This window comes from Pleuronectes platessa, chromosome 15 (assembly GCF_947347685.1).
Source record: "Pleuronectes platessa chromosome 15, fPlePla1.1, whole genome shotgun sequence".
NCBI classification, from domain to species: domain Eukaryota; kingdom Metazoa; phylum Chordata; class Actinopteri; order Pleuronectiformes; family Pleuronectidae; genus Pleuronectes; species Pleuronectes platessa.
The window spans coordinates 8,725,094-8,744,643 of record NC_070640.1 but is presented as its reverse complement, the minus strand read 5'-3'; the positions used below and the strand labels follow the sequence as shown (position 1 = coordinate 8,744,643).

General features: G+C 38.9%; 2 protein-coding genes and 1 long non-coding RNA gene across 3 annotated transcripts; 1 reads left to right on the top strand and 2 right to left on the bottom strand.

Annotated features, from left to right (window-relative positions):
* Positions 1-61: 61 nt before the first annotated feature.
* LOC128457112 (cytokine receptor common subunit gamma) lies at positions 62-8,977 on the bottom strand. The gene is made up of 8 exons (XM_053441653.1): positions 8,809-8,977; positions 4,808-4,898; positions 3,870-4,039; positions 3,658-3,791; positions 3,409-3,574; positions 3,011-3,107; positions 2,607-2,667; positions 62-2,235 (listed from the first exon to the last, which is right to left on the bottom strand). Exons 1-8 carry the CDS (start codon positions 8,870-8,872, stop codon positions 1,996-1,998), a joined length of 1,023 nt encoding a protein of 340 aa, XP_053297628.1. The 5' UTR covers positions 8,873-8,977; the 3' UTR covers positions 62-1,995.
* On the top strand, positions 7,049-8,389 carry LOC128457114 (uncharacterized). Its single transcript, XR_008341903.1, has 3 exons — positions 7,049-7,140; positions 7,216-7,397; positions 7,478-8,389. It is a non-coding gene; the product is annotated as an uncharacterized LOC128457114 (long non-coding RNA).
* Positions 8,978-10,648: 1,671 nt separating the features above from the next.
* LOC128457111 (cytokine receptor common subunit gamma) lies at positions 10,649-18,943 on the bottom strand. The gene is made up of 8 exons (XM_053441651.1): positions 18,783-18,943; positions 18,153-18,243; positions 17,544-17,716; positions 17,224-17,357; positions 16,975-17,140; positions 16,390-16,486; positions 16,206-16,266; positions 10,649-11,637 (listed from the first exon to the last, which is right to left on the bottom strand). The coding sequence occupies exons 1-8, from the start codon at positions 18,844-18,846 to the stop codon at positions 11,398-11,400; spliced, it is 1,026 nt and encodes a 341-aa protein (XP_053297626.1). The 5' UTR covers positions 18,847-18,943; the 3' UTR covers positions 10,649-11,397.
* Between the last annotated feature and the right edge of the window lie 607 nt (positions 18,944-19,550).

The window sequence follows — 19,550 nt, the reverse complement described above, 5'->3', positions numbered from 1 at the left end:
CCCTATCGGACATGGCGATAACTGCACCGCGGACAGGCTGAGTCAAAAATCTGTGTCGGGATTGTTATCACGTCATATTTATTTAGAAAGAACAACAGATACAAGTGGGAGTTTACAGCTAAGTAAATAAACAATAACAATACAAAGGGGCTCCAACAACATCGTCAAACCAGTTGAAGCAAAAAGATACAAGTGGGAGTTTACAGCCAAGTAAATAAACAATATCAATACAAAGAGGCTCCAACAACAACGTCAAACCAATTAAAAAAAAAGATTCATGTGGGAGTTTACAACTAAGTCACACTGTAAATATACAATAACAACATAAAGAGGCTCCAACAACGACGTCCAAGAAAATAAAAAAAATACATTCAAAGATTTAAAAACATAGCTCCACCAATCGCGACTTCAGTCTCAGCTGTCAACCATGACGATTCACTGTTTATATAGGCTGACTTAACTAATTAAGACCAAATTGGCCTGAAAACTTAACAATACGCAAACATCGGTAAGTCACATTGTAAATGAACAATAAAAATACAAATAGGTTCCAACAGCAACGTCCAGCCTATTTTAATAAAGTAGATTCAAAGATATTAAGATAAGTAACATTCAAAGATATAAGGTATATTATGTTAAGAAAAGGATGCTGTTCTAAAGGTGATTTTAACATGAGCCTTTGGATATTGCGATGTTTTGTCACCTTCATCATGGGGTTTACACATCTTATTAAGGCACAACAGTTAATAATCAATCAAATTGTATTTGTATAGCCCAAATTCAAAAATCACAATATGTGTCATCGGGCTTAATGAGTTGTGACATCGTCTGTCCTTAACCCTCAACAAGAGTGAGGAAAAACTTGGTTGTGAAAGATTCCTCTGGTCGGTGTTTATCCTTTAAATTTAGAAATAATGGTGATATTTGACAATGGTGTTTCCTATTTCCAGAAAGTCATCAAGTCTTTTGTCAAAAATGTTAATAAGCAGTAACAACATAGATTATTTTTCTATGAGACTAAAAAGACTAAACAAGTGTAATGTTTGAGACAGCAGCCAAACTGATTTGATAGACTTGCCAATATCAAAGTTCTATGTGTGAATTATTTCCAACAATTATCTCAAAGAGTTGATAAGTTTCCTCCAAAAAAATGTATCAGGTGCCTTATTAGGGTTAAGTAATATGTAATAAGTGAGTTAACAGAGAATGGTGTTTTTTTTGTGTTTATAGCATCTATTTTCTATAATTTATCTGATTATTGTTCACAGTAAATAACATACGTAATCTACATTGCCTATAAGGTATTTTGTCAGAGATATATTTTGGATAATATATTTTGTCATGATCCAACTGCATGAAACTAAAACTATATGTTACAAAACAAACAGAAATGTATCTTGAACATTCTCTCATAGACTGAAATGAACTTTCAATAAAACACTGGAATAATATCAAAAATAAGATCCAAAATATTTAAAACTGGGCTACAGAGTGTATAGAGCAGATAACATATTTCGGGTGCAGCAGAGATACCCGGGTATACATTTTGTTCCATTGTCTTACAAATGTTAAAAAGATGAAAAGTGTACATATATTTCACTGAATCTATCATGAAACATCCACAGATTATCTAACGTCAAAGCTGCATATAAAGAAAAAATAGAGTTCATTGGTTTTACCATGTTATTAAACGATAAGTGTTGCGAAGAATGAAGTCCTGCTTTGATTATATCGATTTTTAATCTATAGTACTTTTATTGCAGCCTCTTTTTAAGACCATGCCTCTCCTAGCAAAGTTACATTCAAAAATAGTGCAGCTGGGTTTTTGCCTCTTGTGGTTAGCATCCGTAAACACTAATAATTTTGATTCAATTGTTTGCCTTTAAGCATCTCAATATAATATGATATCATCTGACAAGGAGAATTTAAAGAGCATACATCATGTATTCTTTTTCCTGATCGAAAAGTCGCGACAAACCCTGACTGAGAGGCCTCCTACTCAGAGACCTGCTCCTCCTCCTGAGAGGAGAGAAGACCTGCGGCGGTGGAAAGGTCGTCTGCATTGGTCACAGCGATGGAGACGGAGCAATCTGTTTGGTCGGTGGTGACGGAGCAGGTGGAGCCATCAGAGCTGTCGCTGTCGGACTCAGAGACGTGGCAGTACTCCTGGACAGGACAGGCCTGCTCGTTGTAGCTCAAATTCCCCTTCATGCCTTTGGAGAATTGACGCCAATCCTTTAGGAAAGATAAAAGTGATGATGATGTTTAACGATCAATTCACAGTCAAATGGATATACAGTATTAAAAACATTTTCCTTTTTGTCCTCATGTGGTCTTAACTGGTGGTTTAGAATGTCTAGTTTTTAAAATAGCTGTTGGAAATGTTGACGTGTAATTTGGTAACAAACTTTCATAATCTCCCCTTGGATGAGTTGTAATTACTTTTGTCAAGTGAAATTCCTATCAGATATTTAGCACTGACTCACTAAACAAAGATTTAGAAAAAGTCGTAAGCCTTCTTACGAGTTCAGTCTCCAGTGGTCACTAGCATATCTGTAGACACTTAGTCTGGGTGAGGTATCAGCTGCTGGGTGCTCTGTACTCACCTCAATGTCGTAAAGGAGCAGGGATGGCTTTGGAATTACAGGGATTGGGATGATTCGGAGCCTGAATGGGAGGTAAACACATTCTTACTCCCACATGATCAGTCAACAACAGATCCACCTCTCTACAGCAGCTCCTTCCCCCAATCGCTACTGCACAGACTTTGAATACGCAAGATCGTGGTATTTGTATGCAGAGTATTTAGGCTTGATTTCTGGACAGTGGGAGGAGCTGGAGACGCATGTCAGGCTTTACATACAGTCTTTGGCTTGGATCACCACATAATGCTGCAGAGGGCACTGTTGCTCAGTCAAAGTTACATGATGTTGCTTTAAACAACTAACAGCATTATGAACCCACTGCAATAATCTACCACTCTTAATATATGACATATGGGCCAACCCACCTTTCATTGGGCAGGAACATCATGATGAACAGGATGAGAATAACAGCAGCGACCACATAAAGCAGTGGAGTCCACGCAGACACAGACACATTGGTGTCTAGGAGGGAGAGAGGGGGACAACGTTAAATTTGCAGGGTCAAATAACTGAGTAACTTATAAAAAAAAAAATTCAGTTGTATTTCTGGCTTTGAGTCTGGCTTTTATTTGGCAAACTGTGTTGTGTCAAGAAACCAACAAAGAAGTGTTCATACCTTCACAGATTGTTTTCAACGTGGCAAAGCCACATGTTGCCATTCATCAGAAGATCTTTCCTCTTTTCCATTTACCACTGTATCTCACTCCGGTTACTATTTTTACATATCTACTCAATTCTAGTATAAAGCCGGTTTTTAGTTTACCTGTGATGTTGTTGGATCCCCAGACTGCAGGCTCACTCCAGCTACTCCAGTTAAATGACTCTCCGCAGTTTTTCCCCACTCTGCTCTTCACTTGCAGTTCATACCTGGAACTGCTGGAAGGCAGATTGATGCAGTATTTCTGAGTCCCAATACTGACCAGAGAAGTCTGTGGAGATGAAGCAGAGAGATTGGAAGTGAGAAAAAAAATGTAAACAAAGAATGAAAAACAATATGTTTTTGTGTTCCTACCTCCCAATTCTTGTCGTTGACCCTGAAGCGAACTTCACTCTCCACACAATGCACAGCAGTCTGGTTCCAGTAAAACCACAGGTTATAGTCCGAGCCATTCTTGACAGTCAGGTTGATTGGTGCATCTAACAGCACTGGAGACAAGACAGACCAGTCAGTGACAGAGAATCCTTATTATATTAGGAGAGGAGAATAAGCCAGATCTGGGAAACCTTTTTGTTTCAGTTGATGCGTCTTCTCGAAAGTCGTGTTGCCGTGTGACAGTCTGGTTTGAAACGTGTGGAACCTTCTGGTTATCAGCTCGTCATAGGGTTGGATACATCCAGTGTTCTTACTGTTCTCGGACACATAGGTGGTGCAGTTCTTTCCGTCACTCTGGAACCTGTGTAGAAACCCCTGATTATTCATTCACACTCAAAGCAAAGTATACAGCTTTGTCAACTGTCAATTGTACATAGGAAGTATTTCAATGCAATATTAAATCCAATCAGTCCTGAGCTTGTACTTTTCTTGGGGATGTTTTCATCAGACATTATTTATATTGTTAGTCATAGCTGTTATTTTCCTGCTGTGAGATGTCTGCAGTGAAAATGGGCCTGTTTGCTGAATTTAGATATCATATCAGGCTTTCTATTCATCAAGCCTTTAAGAGTTATGCAATATGTCATGGTTCGAGCTTTGGAGTAAAAATAGTTTTTTCCTTAGTGTGAGGAATAAGAAACATTAATTTTTATATTAACATTCACTTACAGTGAAGTCCCTCAGATTTCAGGTTTAATCATATATGCTCCTGGTGGTGCATTTAGCCGTTTCGCAAAAACATGTGATATACATTTTTGTAAAATGATGATTTTATTGGTGTGTACTCGTAATAAGTTACTAACACGATTATGATATATCATAACTGAAACTGCCTTTCATGGAAAGCATCACAAAAAATGAACTGGAGCCAAAAACAATTGTAAAATCAATACTCAAGGTATACCCAATCATCTTTGTTTGCATAAAGTGGTAGAACTTCCTCTCACTTTCAAAATAAAATGTAAAAGTCTGATATACCCTGTTTTATATTTAAAAAAAAAAATTCACTTGATAAATTCAGTTGATTTAAAATGAGATTTGTTACTGTAACTGTCACCACATTACGAACCAACTGTAGAAGGTGTAATTGACGTCTGGGGTCCCTTGTTTATTCCAGGAACAGTTGATATGTTTCAGATGAATCACCCAACAGTCCACATCTGTCAGAGACACACAAGATGTTGACAACAATAGAAACGTTTTATTAAGGCAGCAGAATAAACATCATCAGGGCCAGTTTCGTGTAACCTACAGAAGCAGACTATTGCCTGACACCAGTGTTGTGCATGAACGAACGCAAAAGAACGCGTTCAATGAACACGTTCACTTTTATGAGAACGATGAACTGAACGCAACTCAATGACAAATAATGAATTTGAACGGTGAACACGTTCATATTGTAGCGTCCTCGCGTATAGACGACAGGAAACTTCTCTCTTTATGTGTAACTTTATTAAAGTCCAGCGAACACGACACGCTTCTTGTTCGTAACTCTGACACTCCTCTCATCCACCACTGTATTCTTCACTCTCCTTCCTCATTCACCCTTGATACGCCAACTCATCAGCCAATGAGAGCCTGGCATCCCACAAAACCCTACAGCCATTGGCCTAGAACTTTCACGTGCCCCACCCCTACCTGTTCACTGACCCTCGGGACATTTCAATATTTTCTCCGCTGTCTAAATCGAATGCTTTCACCATGTCGTTGCTCAGTGCCCTTAAAATGTCCGCGATTTAGCCTACCCGAAACCAACTAACTAGACTTATCACTACGTTACCCATCACTCATGGCACACATATGCAGACCAAACAAGCAACGTATTCCAAGTGTTTGCTTCTCTGGCCAGTGTCTCGGCTCCGTACCACACAACTTGGTAGAAGGAAGCTTCATGGATCAGAGATGAACACTCTGTTGAGCCGTATAGTGAATGAATCTGGAATCTTCTCTCAAAAAATATCCCCCCCCCCCCCCCCCCCACTGGGTTATTCTCTAACAACAGGTTTCATCCAGTATCTAAAAGCCAAAAATATAAAAGTAACTTTTAAGTAAGGCTGTCAAATATATGTAGTAAAGTAGAAAATATTTTCTCTGAAGTGTTTATCAAAAGCAGCATAAAATGACACCGACACACACGATAATTTGTCCATTGTCTTGATGTGCTTAGTTCCAAAATGTTGCTATTTGCTGAAGTGGCCTAGTCGGTAAGGCGTTGGTCTCTGATAAGAGTGACCTGGGTTTGAATCCCACTCTTTCCCATTTTCAAGCAGTCAATATGTTATTCTTAAAATTGGCAGGACTTCTCCTATTAATTGCAAAACATCTTACACTATGTTAATTTAAATTAATTAAAAATAAAAACAGGAAAAAATATAATTTTAATTAAAAAAAAAAAAAGAAAAAAAAAGCTGGGCGCAATTCCTGCGCAGTGGCCTTCTGCGCAGGATGTGCGCAGTGGCCTTCTGCGCAGAATGTGCGCAGTAAGCTTCTGCGCAGGATGTGCGCAATGGGCTTCTGCGCAGAATGTGCGCAGTAGGCTTCTGGCAATGGGCTTCTGTGCAGAATGTGCGCAGTAGGCTTCTGCGCAGGATGTGCGCAGTGGCCTTCTGCGCAGAATGTGCGCACTGGCTTTCTGCGCAGGATGTGCGCAGTAGGCTTCTGCGCAGAATGTGCGCGCGCAGTTTTTTTTCTTCTTTTTTTTCCCATTTAATTTAATTAAAAAATATATATATTTAATTTAATTTAATTTTTTTATATTAAATTTTATATTAAAATTTTTTTTATTACATTTCATCATCATTTCTCCGCGGTGGTTCAGGGGTAAATGATGCTGGTCTTCTACGCAAGCCTGTAGCCTCCACCCCCCCACAGGAGATGATGTGCTTGTGTGTGTGGCTGCCTTCCTGGTTCTTCCCGGCACTACGCTGCCGGTGCGAACAGCCAAAGTATTTAATATGGGCGAGGAAAGGAGGCGGAGCGCTTTTCACAGCGCTTCTACCTCCGGTGCGTCCCCGGGGTAAGAGGATGATGGTGTTACGTTAATGTATTGTTTTACATTGCATGTGTCACGTCATGATAAATCAGTCTCCTATGTCGCCTGTACCAGGAGCCGCCCCTGTCACTGGTTATCTTGGCTCGCTGTCTGGCCGGTAACCAGCCGTCCGGACCGCTCCGTGAAGAAGGAGGAGGAGATGTTTCTTTATGTAGCAGGATGGGCCTTTAATTAGTGCTGCAGTACCGGCCTATCACGGTTGGTTGCGCTGTCTATAAAGGTGAGTGGTTGTGCACTGGGAGCCCTCTTGCCTTGGAGCTCCAGACTGCCCCGCCTCCTGTTATCACCGCATCTGGCCGCCTCACCTGATCGCCTTTTTTTAGCTGGGTCGTGCAGCTCGCCGTTGTTTGGTATGTAGTAGTTGTTTGCGTCTGTGTACCTTCTAAACTTTGCACAAGTCCTCAACATTGGCTTCCATCCCTCAGGCAATTCATTGGCCGGGTCTTCCTTCTCCCGTATCGGCCCCAATTGTAGGGCATGCGAGTGTTTTCCTCCTCTGCCGGTTGCAGCGGGGAGCGATCAGCTGATCGATCGAGTTGCACGTAATTGTGCTGCTCGACGCAAGTGATCCCCTTCCTCCCCTTTGATGTTCATTCAACTCCTGACGGTATGTGGATAAGATGACGTTAACTCAAGTTACCACAGTTGTTGTTCAGCTTCTAGAACAAATGTATTTTTCTATGGCAGGGTTGACGTGTGTGTGGGCGGTTTCTGCCAGCACGTTTCCCCCCCTCTTCACGCTGCTGTTGGCCGGCTGCTGTTTTGCCCACTGGCTTATATAGCCAACACATCCATCCTACTCTGCATCTCCTACTGTGCTGTACCTGCCACCGAGTATGGTGACTGCTGCCTCATCCTCAGTCTCATCTTAATCTATTCAGTTAACCGACTTCTAACTGATCTTATTGATATTATTTGTGTTTTGTAGTTTGCTTTGCATGTTTTTGGTTTAATTCGTTTTCTTAGTTATTTTGGTTTGGCTTAATTGCTTTACCTATTTATTTGGATTTATCAGTTTGGATAAATCTCCATTACTTTTGATTTAATTTCTTTGTTAGTTTTCTTTTGTTTGCATTTATTGAGTTTGTTTAAGTTGCGGGTTGAAGTGATTTAACCCTGATTTAAACCCCATTTAGTTATTTGCTCTCCCTTTTTTGTATTTTGTGTTGTGTGTGTGTGTGTGTTCGCTTTAGTGTGGTTGGGTGAACATATTTTATTGCGAAGTCATGTTTAAAGATTGTATATATTAATTAAAAGGAATTGAAATTGTATGCTGGACCCAGTCTCAAGCTTTCATTAGTAATGAACTTGTGTGCTTTAACTTTAAGGTTAATCTAACTCTCCAGGTGAAATTCCTGGGGTGGCGTTGCTGGCAACTTGTCACTAGTTCAACTAAAACTTCATCTTATTGGTCCCTCGAACGTCGAATGCCACATTTACTTGGAACTTTAAACCAGTTCATGAGAGTAGTGAACTTGCACAACACTGCATGACACACGCACACATGCACACACATACACACACGCACATACATACACAAAATGAGGAAATGGCAGTAAAATGACGACAAGGGGAATTCATGCATTGTCAAGGAAGTAACTTTGTACCTCAAACTTTTTAACTCAGTTTGCCAGCTATTATTGATCAAGTTACTAAGGATTTACATTGACATTGATTAATTGGTTTATTTAGGATTAATCCTATTTCAAGGCAGTTGTGCTGTTTCTCCCATTTCTTGTCTTGAGTCTATGCTAAGGAAAATGATCAGAAAATAGTTCAAATCAATTATGTTCACTGCTTTTCTTGATTTTAATTTATAATAGAATATTAACTAACATTGTGGATATCAACAAATACAGCAATCTGACATTTTCAATTATGGAAAATATCATTAGAATGCCTCAAGTAATCAGAATTACCTCTCACACATGTCTAAAAATACTAAAACAGTCATTATTAATATCATAACATGCCAAAAATCTATAAATTAAAGTGTATTTGTCTATAAATGCTCTTACCTGGTGGTTCTTTGGAAAATACGTGTCCTACCAGAAACAGAAGTAGGAGCAGTCTAGTCGGCATCGTGTGAAACAAAAACAGGATCAGCGTAGGTCTACTTCTACATCAGAGTACCGATGCGTTGAATGATGTATTTCTGCCTCTGCTGCTCTACGCCTGACTTTTGTGGTTTTGTTTCCTGTTAGCGGAAACTGTTAACGCATTAGTTGACAGATCAAGATGATTTATTTGTAGTCAGGCCTTGTGCTGTGTGGGTTTAATGTCAAATAACTCACAAGTCTGACATACAAAAATAATTGTGAGTTATATATACAGACTTCATGTATTTGTTCTTTTCATCAATCGTATTGAAAGTAATTAATTTCCATAAATTGTTTTTACAGTGAACAGACCAGATACCTTACGTGCATTTGTGCTACTGCTGAGGTTGTGTTTAAAATTTAATTTTAAATGGTTGAAATTGCAATTTTACAGGTGAAAAATAATAAGATAAAATAAAATAAAAATAAAGCTTGCAACTACAATCAAAAACTTAAATACTGCATAGAGGCATTCGTTTTTTAATATTTCTTCCATGCCATACTTCACTGTAGAGATGCTTCTTACCTGGTCATGAGCAGCGTCTGGTATTCGGTAAACAAATCTCTAAGGGTTCTGCTCTAAAGGTTAAATTTTGTCTAACAAGGTCTGATCGGAGAATCATTTTCCTCATGTCCCCAGAGTCCTTTACATGCCAAACTTAAAACTAGCTGTCAAATGCATTTTACACAAAGTGACTTCCATCTTGCCCCTCCTGCATAAAGCCCTGATCCATGCAGTGCTCATGTTGTGGTCGTCCCCTTTCTTCAGAGGACTTCAGCAGCTCGTTTAAAGGTGATCCACGAGTTCTTGGTCGCTCTGTGATACCATAACCTCCCCCAATTTAAAAACATTGAGGCCAATTTTCTCCATGTGAACATTTAAAGCTCTAGAAAATGGTTTTCTAGTGACAGACAAAACAGCATTTATTAATTTCTAATTAAATCTATAAGACAAATAAGTGCAAGACGTGATAGTCTGAAGATTTTCAGGGGCCGCTGTACAGCCTGTGTGTAGCATCATGGCCTTCTTGAACTAAAGTACAGAAAGTGATTCTCTGATATTTATGTCGTGTACTTTGCCTGCTGCTCTCAGGTTGTTTTTCGTGGGTTTTGTTTCCTGTGAACGGAAACTGTTACAGAAATAAAGATTGAGAAGATACACCTGTGGAACAAATCATGTGGTGTTTTGTAGGGCTATATCAACACAATGAAGAATGGTTCAAATACTTCTGTATACCACATTTTCACAAATTTCCCAGGGGGTAATCAATCAATCAAATATTTTTTTTTTTTAGCCCATATTCACAAATCACAATTTATCTCATAGCCTCACAGTATGGCCAATGCGCTGTTGTTGTTGCAGAGAGGCGCCATAATGACCTCTACTTCTTCGTGTTGAAAGATGGATAGGCGGGATCAAGGATTCACACATAAATTAAAAAGTGTAAAAAAAGAAAGATTGGAGACTTTCTATCTTTGTTATAATTTTAACAATATTTATTATCCCTTTAATACTCAGTCTTATCTGTGGAGTTCAATGGCCAATGTGCAATGCATTCCAATGTATATATTATTTTTAATTGTATATATAATATATATTATATTTCTACTTTATACTTCCTTTGAGCTCATTTTAGATATTTACTTATTTATTTATTTTACCAATGTCTATTTTTGTACTTTCTCTATTATTACTGCACCTAAGTAAATCTCCCCATTGTGGGATCCTTTTTATGTTTTCTATCTATTAATCTATCTATCCATCCATCCATCTATCCATCCATCCATCCATCCATCTATAACATATGTATCCTGCTTCTTTCATTTCAGCGTTCCCAAAAAATAGCAAACAGAAATGTATCTTGAACAAGCCATTTGCTCTCTTAGACTGAAATTAACGTTCAGTCAACCACTGGAATAATATCAAAAATAAGATCCAAAATATTTAAAACTTGGTGAGAGAGTGTATAGAGCAGATAATATATTTCTGGTGCAGCAGAGATACCCAGGTATACATTTTGTTCCATTGTCTTAAAAATGTTGAAAATATGAAAAGTGTACATATATTTCCCTGAATCTATCATGAAACATCCACAGATTATCTAACTTCAAAGATGCATATAAAGAAAAAATACCTTTGTGAATCATAAAGTAAGAGTTGGTTGGTTTTACCATGTTATTAAACGATAAGTGTTGCGAAGAATGAAGTCCTGGTTTGCTTATAGAGATTATCAATGAGTACTTTTATTGCAGCTTCTTTTTAAGAACATGTCTCTCCTAGCAAAGTTACATTCAAAAATAGTGCAGCTGGGTTTTTGCCTCTTGTGGTCAGCATCCGTAAACACTAATAATTTTGATTTAATTGTTTGCCTTTAAGCATCTCAATATAATATGATATCATCTGACAAGGAGAATTTAAAGAGGATGCATCATGTATTCTTCGATGTGTCTGTCAGTATAAGAATTTCATGATCGAAATAACGCGACGAACCCTGACTGAGAGGCCTCCTACACCGAGACCTGCTCCTCCTCCTGAGAGGAGAGAAGACCTGCGGCGGTGGAAAGGTCGTCTGCATTGTTCACAGCGATGGAGACGGAGCAATCGGTGTGGTCGGTGGTGACGGAGCAGGTGGAGCCATCAGAGCTGTCGCTGTCGGACTCAGAGACGTGGCAGTACTCCTGGACAGGACAGGCCTGCTCGTTGTAGCTCAAATTCCCCTTCATGCCTTTGGAGAATTGAAGCCAATCCTTTAGGAAAGATAAAAAGTGATGATGATGTTTTACGATCAATTCACAGTCAAATGGATATACAGTATTAAAAACTAGGGATGCACCGATATGGAAATTCTTGGCCGATACCGATACCGATATTTAAAATAACAATCTGGCCGATACCGATACCGATATTTGTTTATTTTCTTTTTGTTGTTATTCATTCACCCTTTTGTGCCAGAAAAATAATTAAATCATTATTTAAAATGCACTATTCATCACTCTTATCTTTTAATGAGCACAAATTGAATCAGATTTATGAAACAATCTCTGATTTAACTAAACTTTATTTAACAGAGACATATTAGGCCCATTTTACCGCAAGTTGAAATGGTTCCTTGGGATCTTAATGAAATGTCTGTAACATATTTTGGTCAAAATACCACAAGGATAATTTAAAACAGCACCTTTTTACCCTGTCTAAAACAGCCCTGTCAAAGTATCATTATAGAGAACGCTCTTCTCATTGATTTACGGTAGCAGTATTGGCCGTTTATTAGATGTGTTACGGCTTCTGTGTGTATGACGTATGTTGTCAGTTCCCTTGTTACCTGTGCATGAGACGGATGAATAGAGCCGATGCACATGAGAATAAAGTACTTAAATAGACGCTATGCTCATACTTTTTAGGCCAAGTTACACTGCGTGAGTCAAGATAACTTAGTAAGCCCTCCTCAGTTTGACCTGTTTTGAGTGTCGGGCTGAAATCACATCGCGTCAACACCCACCGTGGCCCTTCGTGATGCTTGTTTTAATTAAACAGTCGGATTCCCCTGGTCCGCACCAGTTCTCAGTCAGCTGCTAGGCGCCAGCCGAGGCGCACCGCAGGGTGCCCCCCCCACGCGAACAGAGGGTTCCCCCAGCGGTCGCCTTAGCTGAGGTGATCCGCGAGAAGGGCCCGACACGCGTCCAGAGTGGCCGCCGCTGACCGTGTACCCGGTGTCCTCCAACGGCCCGCCTTCCGCGCCGCACACTGAGCCTCCGGCGGCGCGGAGAGGAACTGCAGTAAAGTGAGCCGTCATCTGGGAAGCCAGCCGCCACCGGGGTTTTTTTGCGCGTCTACTTGTGGCTTTACGGTAAAACAGCATGGTTGGCTGAAACGGCCTAAAATTACTACAAATACAACTTAATTTTTTATTTTTTTATTTTTTTAATCTTTATGGCGTATCTGCTCATGTCAATTATCATGTATTTTTAGTGCAAATTAAAGGTCAAGTCTGTAAAAAAAAAAAATGTGTACATAATGTAACCATATTTGGATGCTGATTAAAAATATTCCTTGAGAGGTTATAAGTGATATCGAGTGAATTCCTGTTCATGGTGTCTCTGACTATGCTCATACAAATTTTTGGGTACTTTTACTGTAGAATAACTGAGAAAATTAAATAGCAAATCTGTGAAAGTGGCCCAATGCATTCATAATGTAACATATTTGGAAGCTTATAAAAAATATTCCTTAAGAGGTTATAAGTTTCTTTGCGTGGATTCCTGTTCATGGTGTCTCTGACTATGCTCATACAAATTTTTTGGTACTTTTACTGTAGAATAACTGAGAAAATTAAAGGGAAAATCTGTGAAAAAGGACGAATGTATTCATAATGTAACATATTTGGAAGCTTATAAAAAATATTCCTTAAGAGGTTATAAGTTTCTTTGCGTGGATTCCTGTTCATGGTGTCTCTGACTATGCTCATACAAATTTTTTGGTACTTTTACTGTAGAATAACTGAGAAAATTAAAGGGAAAATCTGTGAAAAAGGACGAATGTATTCATAATGTAACATATTTGGAAGCTTATAAAAAATATTCCATGAGAGGTTATAAGTTACTTTGAGTGGATTCCTGTTCATGGTGTCTCTGACTATGCTGATACACAGTTTTGAGTATTTTTACTGTAGAATAACTGAGAAAATTAAACGGCAAATCTGGGAAGTGGCCCAATGCAGTTTCCAGTGGATTCCTGTTCATAGAGCCTCTGACTATGCAATGTCCACATTCAAATTTAGATGGAACCTCCTGTTTTCACAGACTCATTCCACTTCAACATGATAGTAGATCATCTCTGAGTGTCAGCGACATTATATCAGTAAAGACTGAACTAAATTTTCAAAATGACTCCCCTTTAAACTGAAAAGGGATTTTGTTTTATTTTTTAAACAATTAATTAATTGTTACTGAATATCATTTAGGTGTCTTACCTTCCTCCATGTTGTTCGATGTACTCTCAAAAAAGCATTTCCAAATACATGTACAAGGATATGAGGTGGAGTGTGTCAACTTTACATTTGTCAACTTTGATTGCACTAGTTGAACCTGTTAATAGCCCACATTAATAGTCTGCATGAGAAGCTACAGAGACAGGGAGCGGAATCAATAAAATGCTAGTTTAAAGGGGAGTCATTTTGAAAATTTAGTTCAGTCTTTACTGATATAATGTAGCTGACACTCAGAGATGATCTACTATCATGTTGAAGTTGAATGAGTCTGTGAAAACAGGAGGTTCCATCTAAATTTGAATGTGGACATTGCATAGTCAGAGGCTCTATGAACAGGAATCCACTGGAAACTGCATTGGGCCACTTCCCAGATTTGCCGTTTAATTTTCTCAGTTATTCTACAGTAAAAGTGCCCAAAAATTTGTATCAGCATAGTCAGAGACACCATGAACAGGAATCCACTCGAAGTAACTTATAACCTCTCAAGGAATATTTTTTATGAGCTTCCAAATATGGTAACATTATGAATACATTGGGCCACTTCCCAGATTTGCCCTTTAATTTTCTCAGTTATTGTGACAGTTTAGACCACTGTCCCTGTTTGGCTGCCTGTCGGCGGCGCGCATTGATGGATGGTGTGAGCGGCAAGGCCCTCAAGCATACATTCCCTTTGTTCAAACACTCACAAACAATCTTACCCGCTCACCACGGCTCTGTACTGCAGACTAAAAGAGTCAGGGTGGGGCTGAGGGCTTTAAATATGGTGTCAGGAAATACCTGCTGCAACTGATTGGACTGATTGGCCATGTTTGGGCCAAACCATTTTCCCTTGTGTCAAAGGGGGACACTGGACATTGACATTGGACATTAATGAGTGACAATTTTAAATGTACTAGTGAAAATCACTAATCTGCTAAATGAAAGTAACATTAACATGCATGCTGTATTTTTTGATGAGTGTATTCATGGTTGGTTGGCAAAATGCTCAGTATTATAATCCCCCTGTTGATTGGGCCTGTCTAGTGGGAGGGGCCATGGGGTATATAAGGGGTGAGCTGCTGTCCTTCTGACAGTCTGCTGCATGCTGTTGCCGGAGGAGGTTGTCGGTGTTGTGCAGGGTGCGCAGCTCTCCACGGAATATCTACTGAGGTGATTATTCTATTATGTTGTAATTGAGTTTAATTTGCATTTATTTTGCTAATGGATTATTTGATTTATTGACATTGATTATTTGAAGTACCGGTATTTGATTTTGAATATGCTTTGATTTATTATAGAGAATATTTGATTATTGATTATTTGAATTGATTGAATTATTTGATTGTGGAATTGGTTTTGAATATGTTTTTATTTGCAGATGTTTGGGTTTTGGCCTCCTATGTATGTTGTGCACTTATTTTGACACTTTGGGAGAATAACTGTTGTTATAAACCAATTTGCAACTGTGTGCCTTGCCATCTTTGGGTTTGAAAGTCCAGTCTTTTTAAGGTTACATTACCTTCACCCGAGGCGGGGTGTGACAGTTATTCTACAGTAAAAGTACCCAAAAATTTGTATCAGCATAGTCAGAGACACCATGAACAGGAATTCACTCGATATCACTTATAACTTCTCAAGGAATATTTTTAATCAGCATCCAAATATGGTTACATTATGTACACATTTTTTTTTTTTACAGACTTGCCCTTTAATTTGCACTAAAAATACATGATAATTGACATGAGCAGATACGCCATAAAGATTAAAAAAAAAAAAAAAAAAAAAAAAAAAAAATTTAAGTTGTATTTGTAGTAATTTTAGGCCGTTTCAGCCAACCATGCTGTTTTACCGTATAGCCACAAGTAGACGCGCAAAAAAAAACCCGGTGGCGGCTGGCTTCCCAGATGGCTCACTTTACTGCAGTGGAGAGGAGGGCGACGCAGCGACTGCTCCCCCAGCCGCGGCACGTGCCCAGCGGTTTTACCACAAATATGAACATCGGCCAATGATATCGGTGAAAGTCAAGTTTATTACCGATAAGCCGATATCAGTAAACGAGGCGAATATCGGCCGCTACCGATGTTCGGCCGATATATCGGTGCATCCCTATTAAAAACACTTTCCATTTTGTCCCCATGTGGTCTAAACTGAGATGAGTTGTAATTTTATGACCTTGTGACATCATTAGGTCAAAATATCTACTTGTCCATTTTGACCAGTTAAATTCGCTAAACTATGATGTAGAAAAAGTCGTAAGCCTTCTTACATGTTCAGTCTCCAGTGGTCACTAGCATATCTGTAGACACTTAGTCTGGGTGAGGTATCAGCTGCTGGGTGCTGTGTACTCACCTCAATGTCGTAAAGGAGCAGGGATGGCTTTGGAATTACAGGGATTGGGATGATTCGGAGCCTGAATGGGAGGTAAACACATTCTTACTCCCACATGATCAGTCAACAACAGATCCACCTCTCTACAGCAGCTCCTTCCCCCAATCGCTACTGCACAGACACAGACTACTATGTGCCAACCCACCTTTCATTGGGCAGGATCATCATGACCAACAGGATGAGAATAACAGCAGCGACCACATAAAGCAGTGGAGTCCACGCAGACACAGACACATTGGTGTCTAGGAGGGAGAGAGGGGGACAGATGATTCTTAATCATATACCATCAGTGTTTTGTGCACATTTGGAGCAGCAAATGCATCGTTAAAGCCACGTTTGATGTGTACTCAGGTAAACATTTTGACAGAACTTTATGGACAATGTTCAATTTGCTGGGTCAAATAACTGACTACATATTTAAAGAAAAATAAGGATTTCACTACTTTATCGCTCATACATCAAATACTTTGCATCGGCCTAAGATGAACATTACTGGATTTTCAGTTGTATTTCTGGCTTTGAGTCTGGCTTTTATTTGGCAAACTGTAATGTGTCAAGAAACCAACAAAGAAGTTTTCATACCTTCACAGATTGTGTTCAACGTGGCAAAGCCACATGTTGCCATTCATGAGAAGATCTTTCCTCTTTTCCATTTACCACTGTTTCTTACTCCGTTCACACTATTTTTACATATCTACTCAATTCTAGTACAAACCTGGTTTTAGTTTACCTGTGATGTTGTTGGATCCCCAGACTGCAGGCTCACTCCAGCTACTCCAGTTAAATGACTCTCCGCAGTTTTCCCCCACTCTGCTCTTCACTTGCAGCTCATACCTGGAACTGCTGGAAGGCAAGTTGATGCAGTATTTCTGAGTCCCAATACTGACCAGAGAAGTCTGTGGAGATGAAGCAGAGAGATTGGAAGTGAGAAAAAAACTGTATACAAAGAATGAAAAACAATATGATTTTGTGTTCCTACCTCCCAATTCTTGTCGTTGACCCTGAAGCGAACTTCACTCTCCACACAATGCGCAGCAGTCTGGTTCCAGTAAAACCACAGGTTATAGTCCGAGTCATTCTTGACAGTCAGGTTGATTGGTGCATCTAACAGCACTGGAGACAAGACAGACCAGTCAGTGACAGAGAAAACATCTTATATTAGGAGAAGAGAATAAGCCAGATCTGGGAATTGTTTTTTGTTCCATGTTAAAAAATTATAAATCCAACTTTTTTCTCTGATGCTCCAGTGGATGGAAATATCTCTTTTTGAATCATGCATATAACCCAGTTAATAAACACCTTTTTGTTTCAGTTGATGCGTCCTCTCGAAAGTCTTGTTGCCATGTGTCAGTCTGGTGTGGAACGTGCTGAACCTTCTGTCCATCAGCTCGTCGTAGGGTTGGATACATCCAGTGTTTGTGCCGTTCTCGGACACATAGGTGGTGCAGTTCTTTTCTTTTTCACTATGGAACCTGTGTAGAAACCTCTGTTTATGCATTCACACTCAAAGCAATGTATACCGCTATGCCAACTGTAATAGGCATATTGTACATAGGGATTATTTCAAGTCAATATTAAATCCAATCAGTCCTGGGCTTGTACTTTTCTAGGTGATGTTTCCGTCTGTAATCTGCCTTTGTAACAGCAGCCATTTTTACATGTCATAGAATGAGCTAATGAAATTCAGCCATTATATATTTTGTTAGTCAGTCTGCAGTGAAAATGGGCCTGTTTGCTGTATTTAGATATCGTATCAGGCTTTCTATTCCTCAAACCTTTAAGAGTTATGCAATATATCATGGTTTGAGCTTTGGAGTAAAAAGAGTTGAAATGTCACTTTTACCAATTTGACAAATTCAGTTGACTTAAAAAGAGATTTGTTACTGTAACTGTCACCACATTACGAACCAACTGTAGAAGGTGTAATTGACGTCTGGGGTCCCTTGTTTATTCCAGGAACAGTTGACATGTTTCAGATGAATCACCCAACAGTCCACTTCTGTCAGAGACACACAAGAGGTTGATAACAATAGAAAAGTAGACTAATGCCTGACACACACACACACACACACACACGCAGGCACACACACACGTACAAGGGGAATTCATGCATCATCAAGGAAGTAACTTCGAACCTCAAACTTATTCAACTCAGTTTGTCAGATGTTATTGATCAAGTTACTAATGATTTACATTGACATTGATTAATTGGTTTATTAAGGATTAATCCTATTTCAAGGCCGTTGTGCGGTTTTTCCATTTCTTGTATTGAGTCTACGCTAAGGAAAATTATCAGATAAAAGTTAAAATCAATCATGATTGTTTTTCAAGATTCGGATTTATGATAGACTATAAACTAACAATGTAGATACAAATACAGCAGTCTGACATTAGCATCTTGGAAAATATCATTAGAATGCCTCAAGTAAACGGAATGACCTCTCACACATGTCAAAAAAGACTAAAACTGTTATTTTAAATATCATAACATGCCTATAATCAATAAATTAAAGTTTTTTTGTCTTCAAATGTTCTTACCAGGTGGTTCTTTGGTAAATACGTGTCCAGACAGACAGAGAAGTAGGAGCAGTCTAGTCGGCATCGTGTGAAACAAAAACAGGATCAGCGTAGGTCTACTTCTACATCAGAGTATCGATGCGTTGAATGATGTCTTTCTGCCTTTGCTGCTCTACGCTTGACTTGTGTGGGTTTTGTTTCCTGTCAGGGGAAACTGGTGACGTATTAGTCGACAGATCAAGATGATTTATCTGTAGTCAGGCCTCATGCTGTGTGGGTTTAATGTCAAATAACTCACAAGTCTGACATACAAAATGTATTATCCATTTAATATACTCAGTCTTCTCTGTGATATTCAATGGCTAATGTGCAATGCATTCCAACGTATATATTCTGTTTAAATTGTATATATAATTTCTTTTATATTTCTATTTTAAACTTCCTTTATACTTTTATTTCCTTATAATGATCCACCACCACGGTCTACAATATACAGCTCTTTGTTACATTGTTAAGAAAAGTGCCCTATAAATAAAGTTAATTCTAATTAATATAATCATCTATATATTATTATAACAATACTACTACTACTAGTAATTATTATTAGGGCACGAGCACTGACAAGCACTGACAGACAGTGAGGCCCTATTAAAATTGTAAGGATTATTATTATAATTTTTCAGGCAAATTAATTGGCTTTTTGAGGGCTTTAACATGCTCAAATTCTTACCAAAATTTGCAGAAAATTTGAAAGTGGTGAAAATGTACTTTCCTCCTGTACAGAAGTTG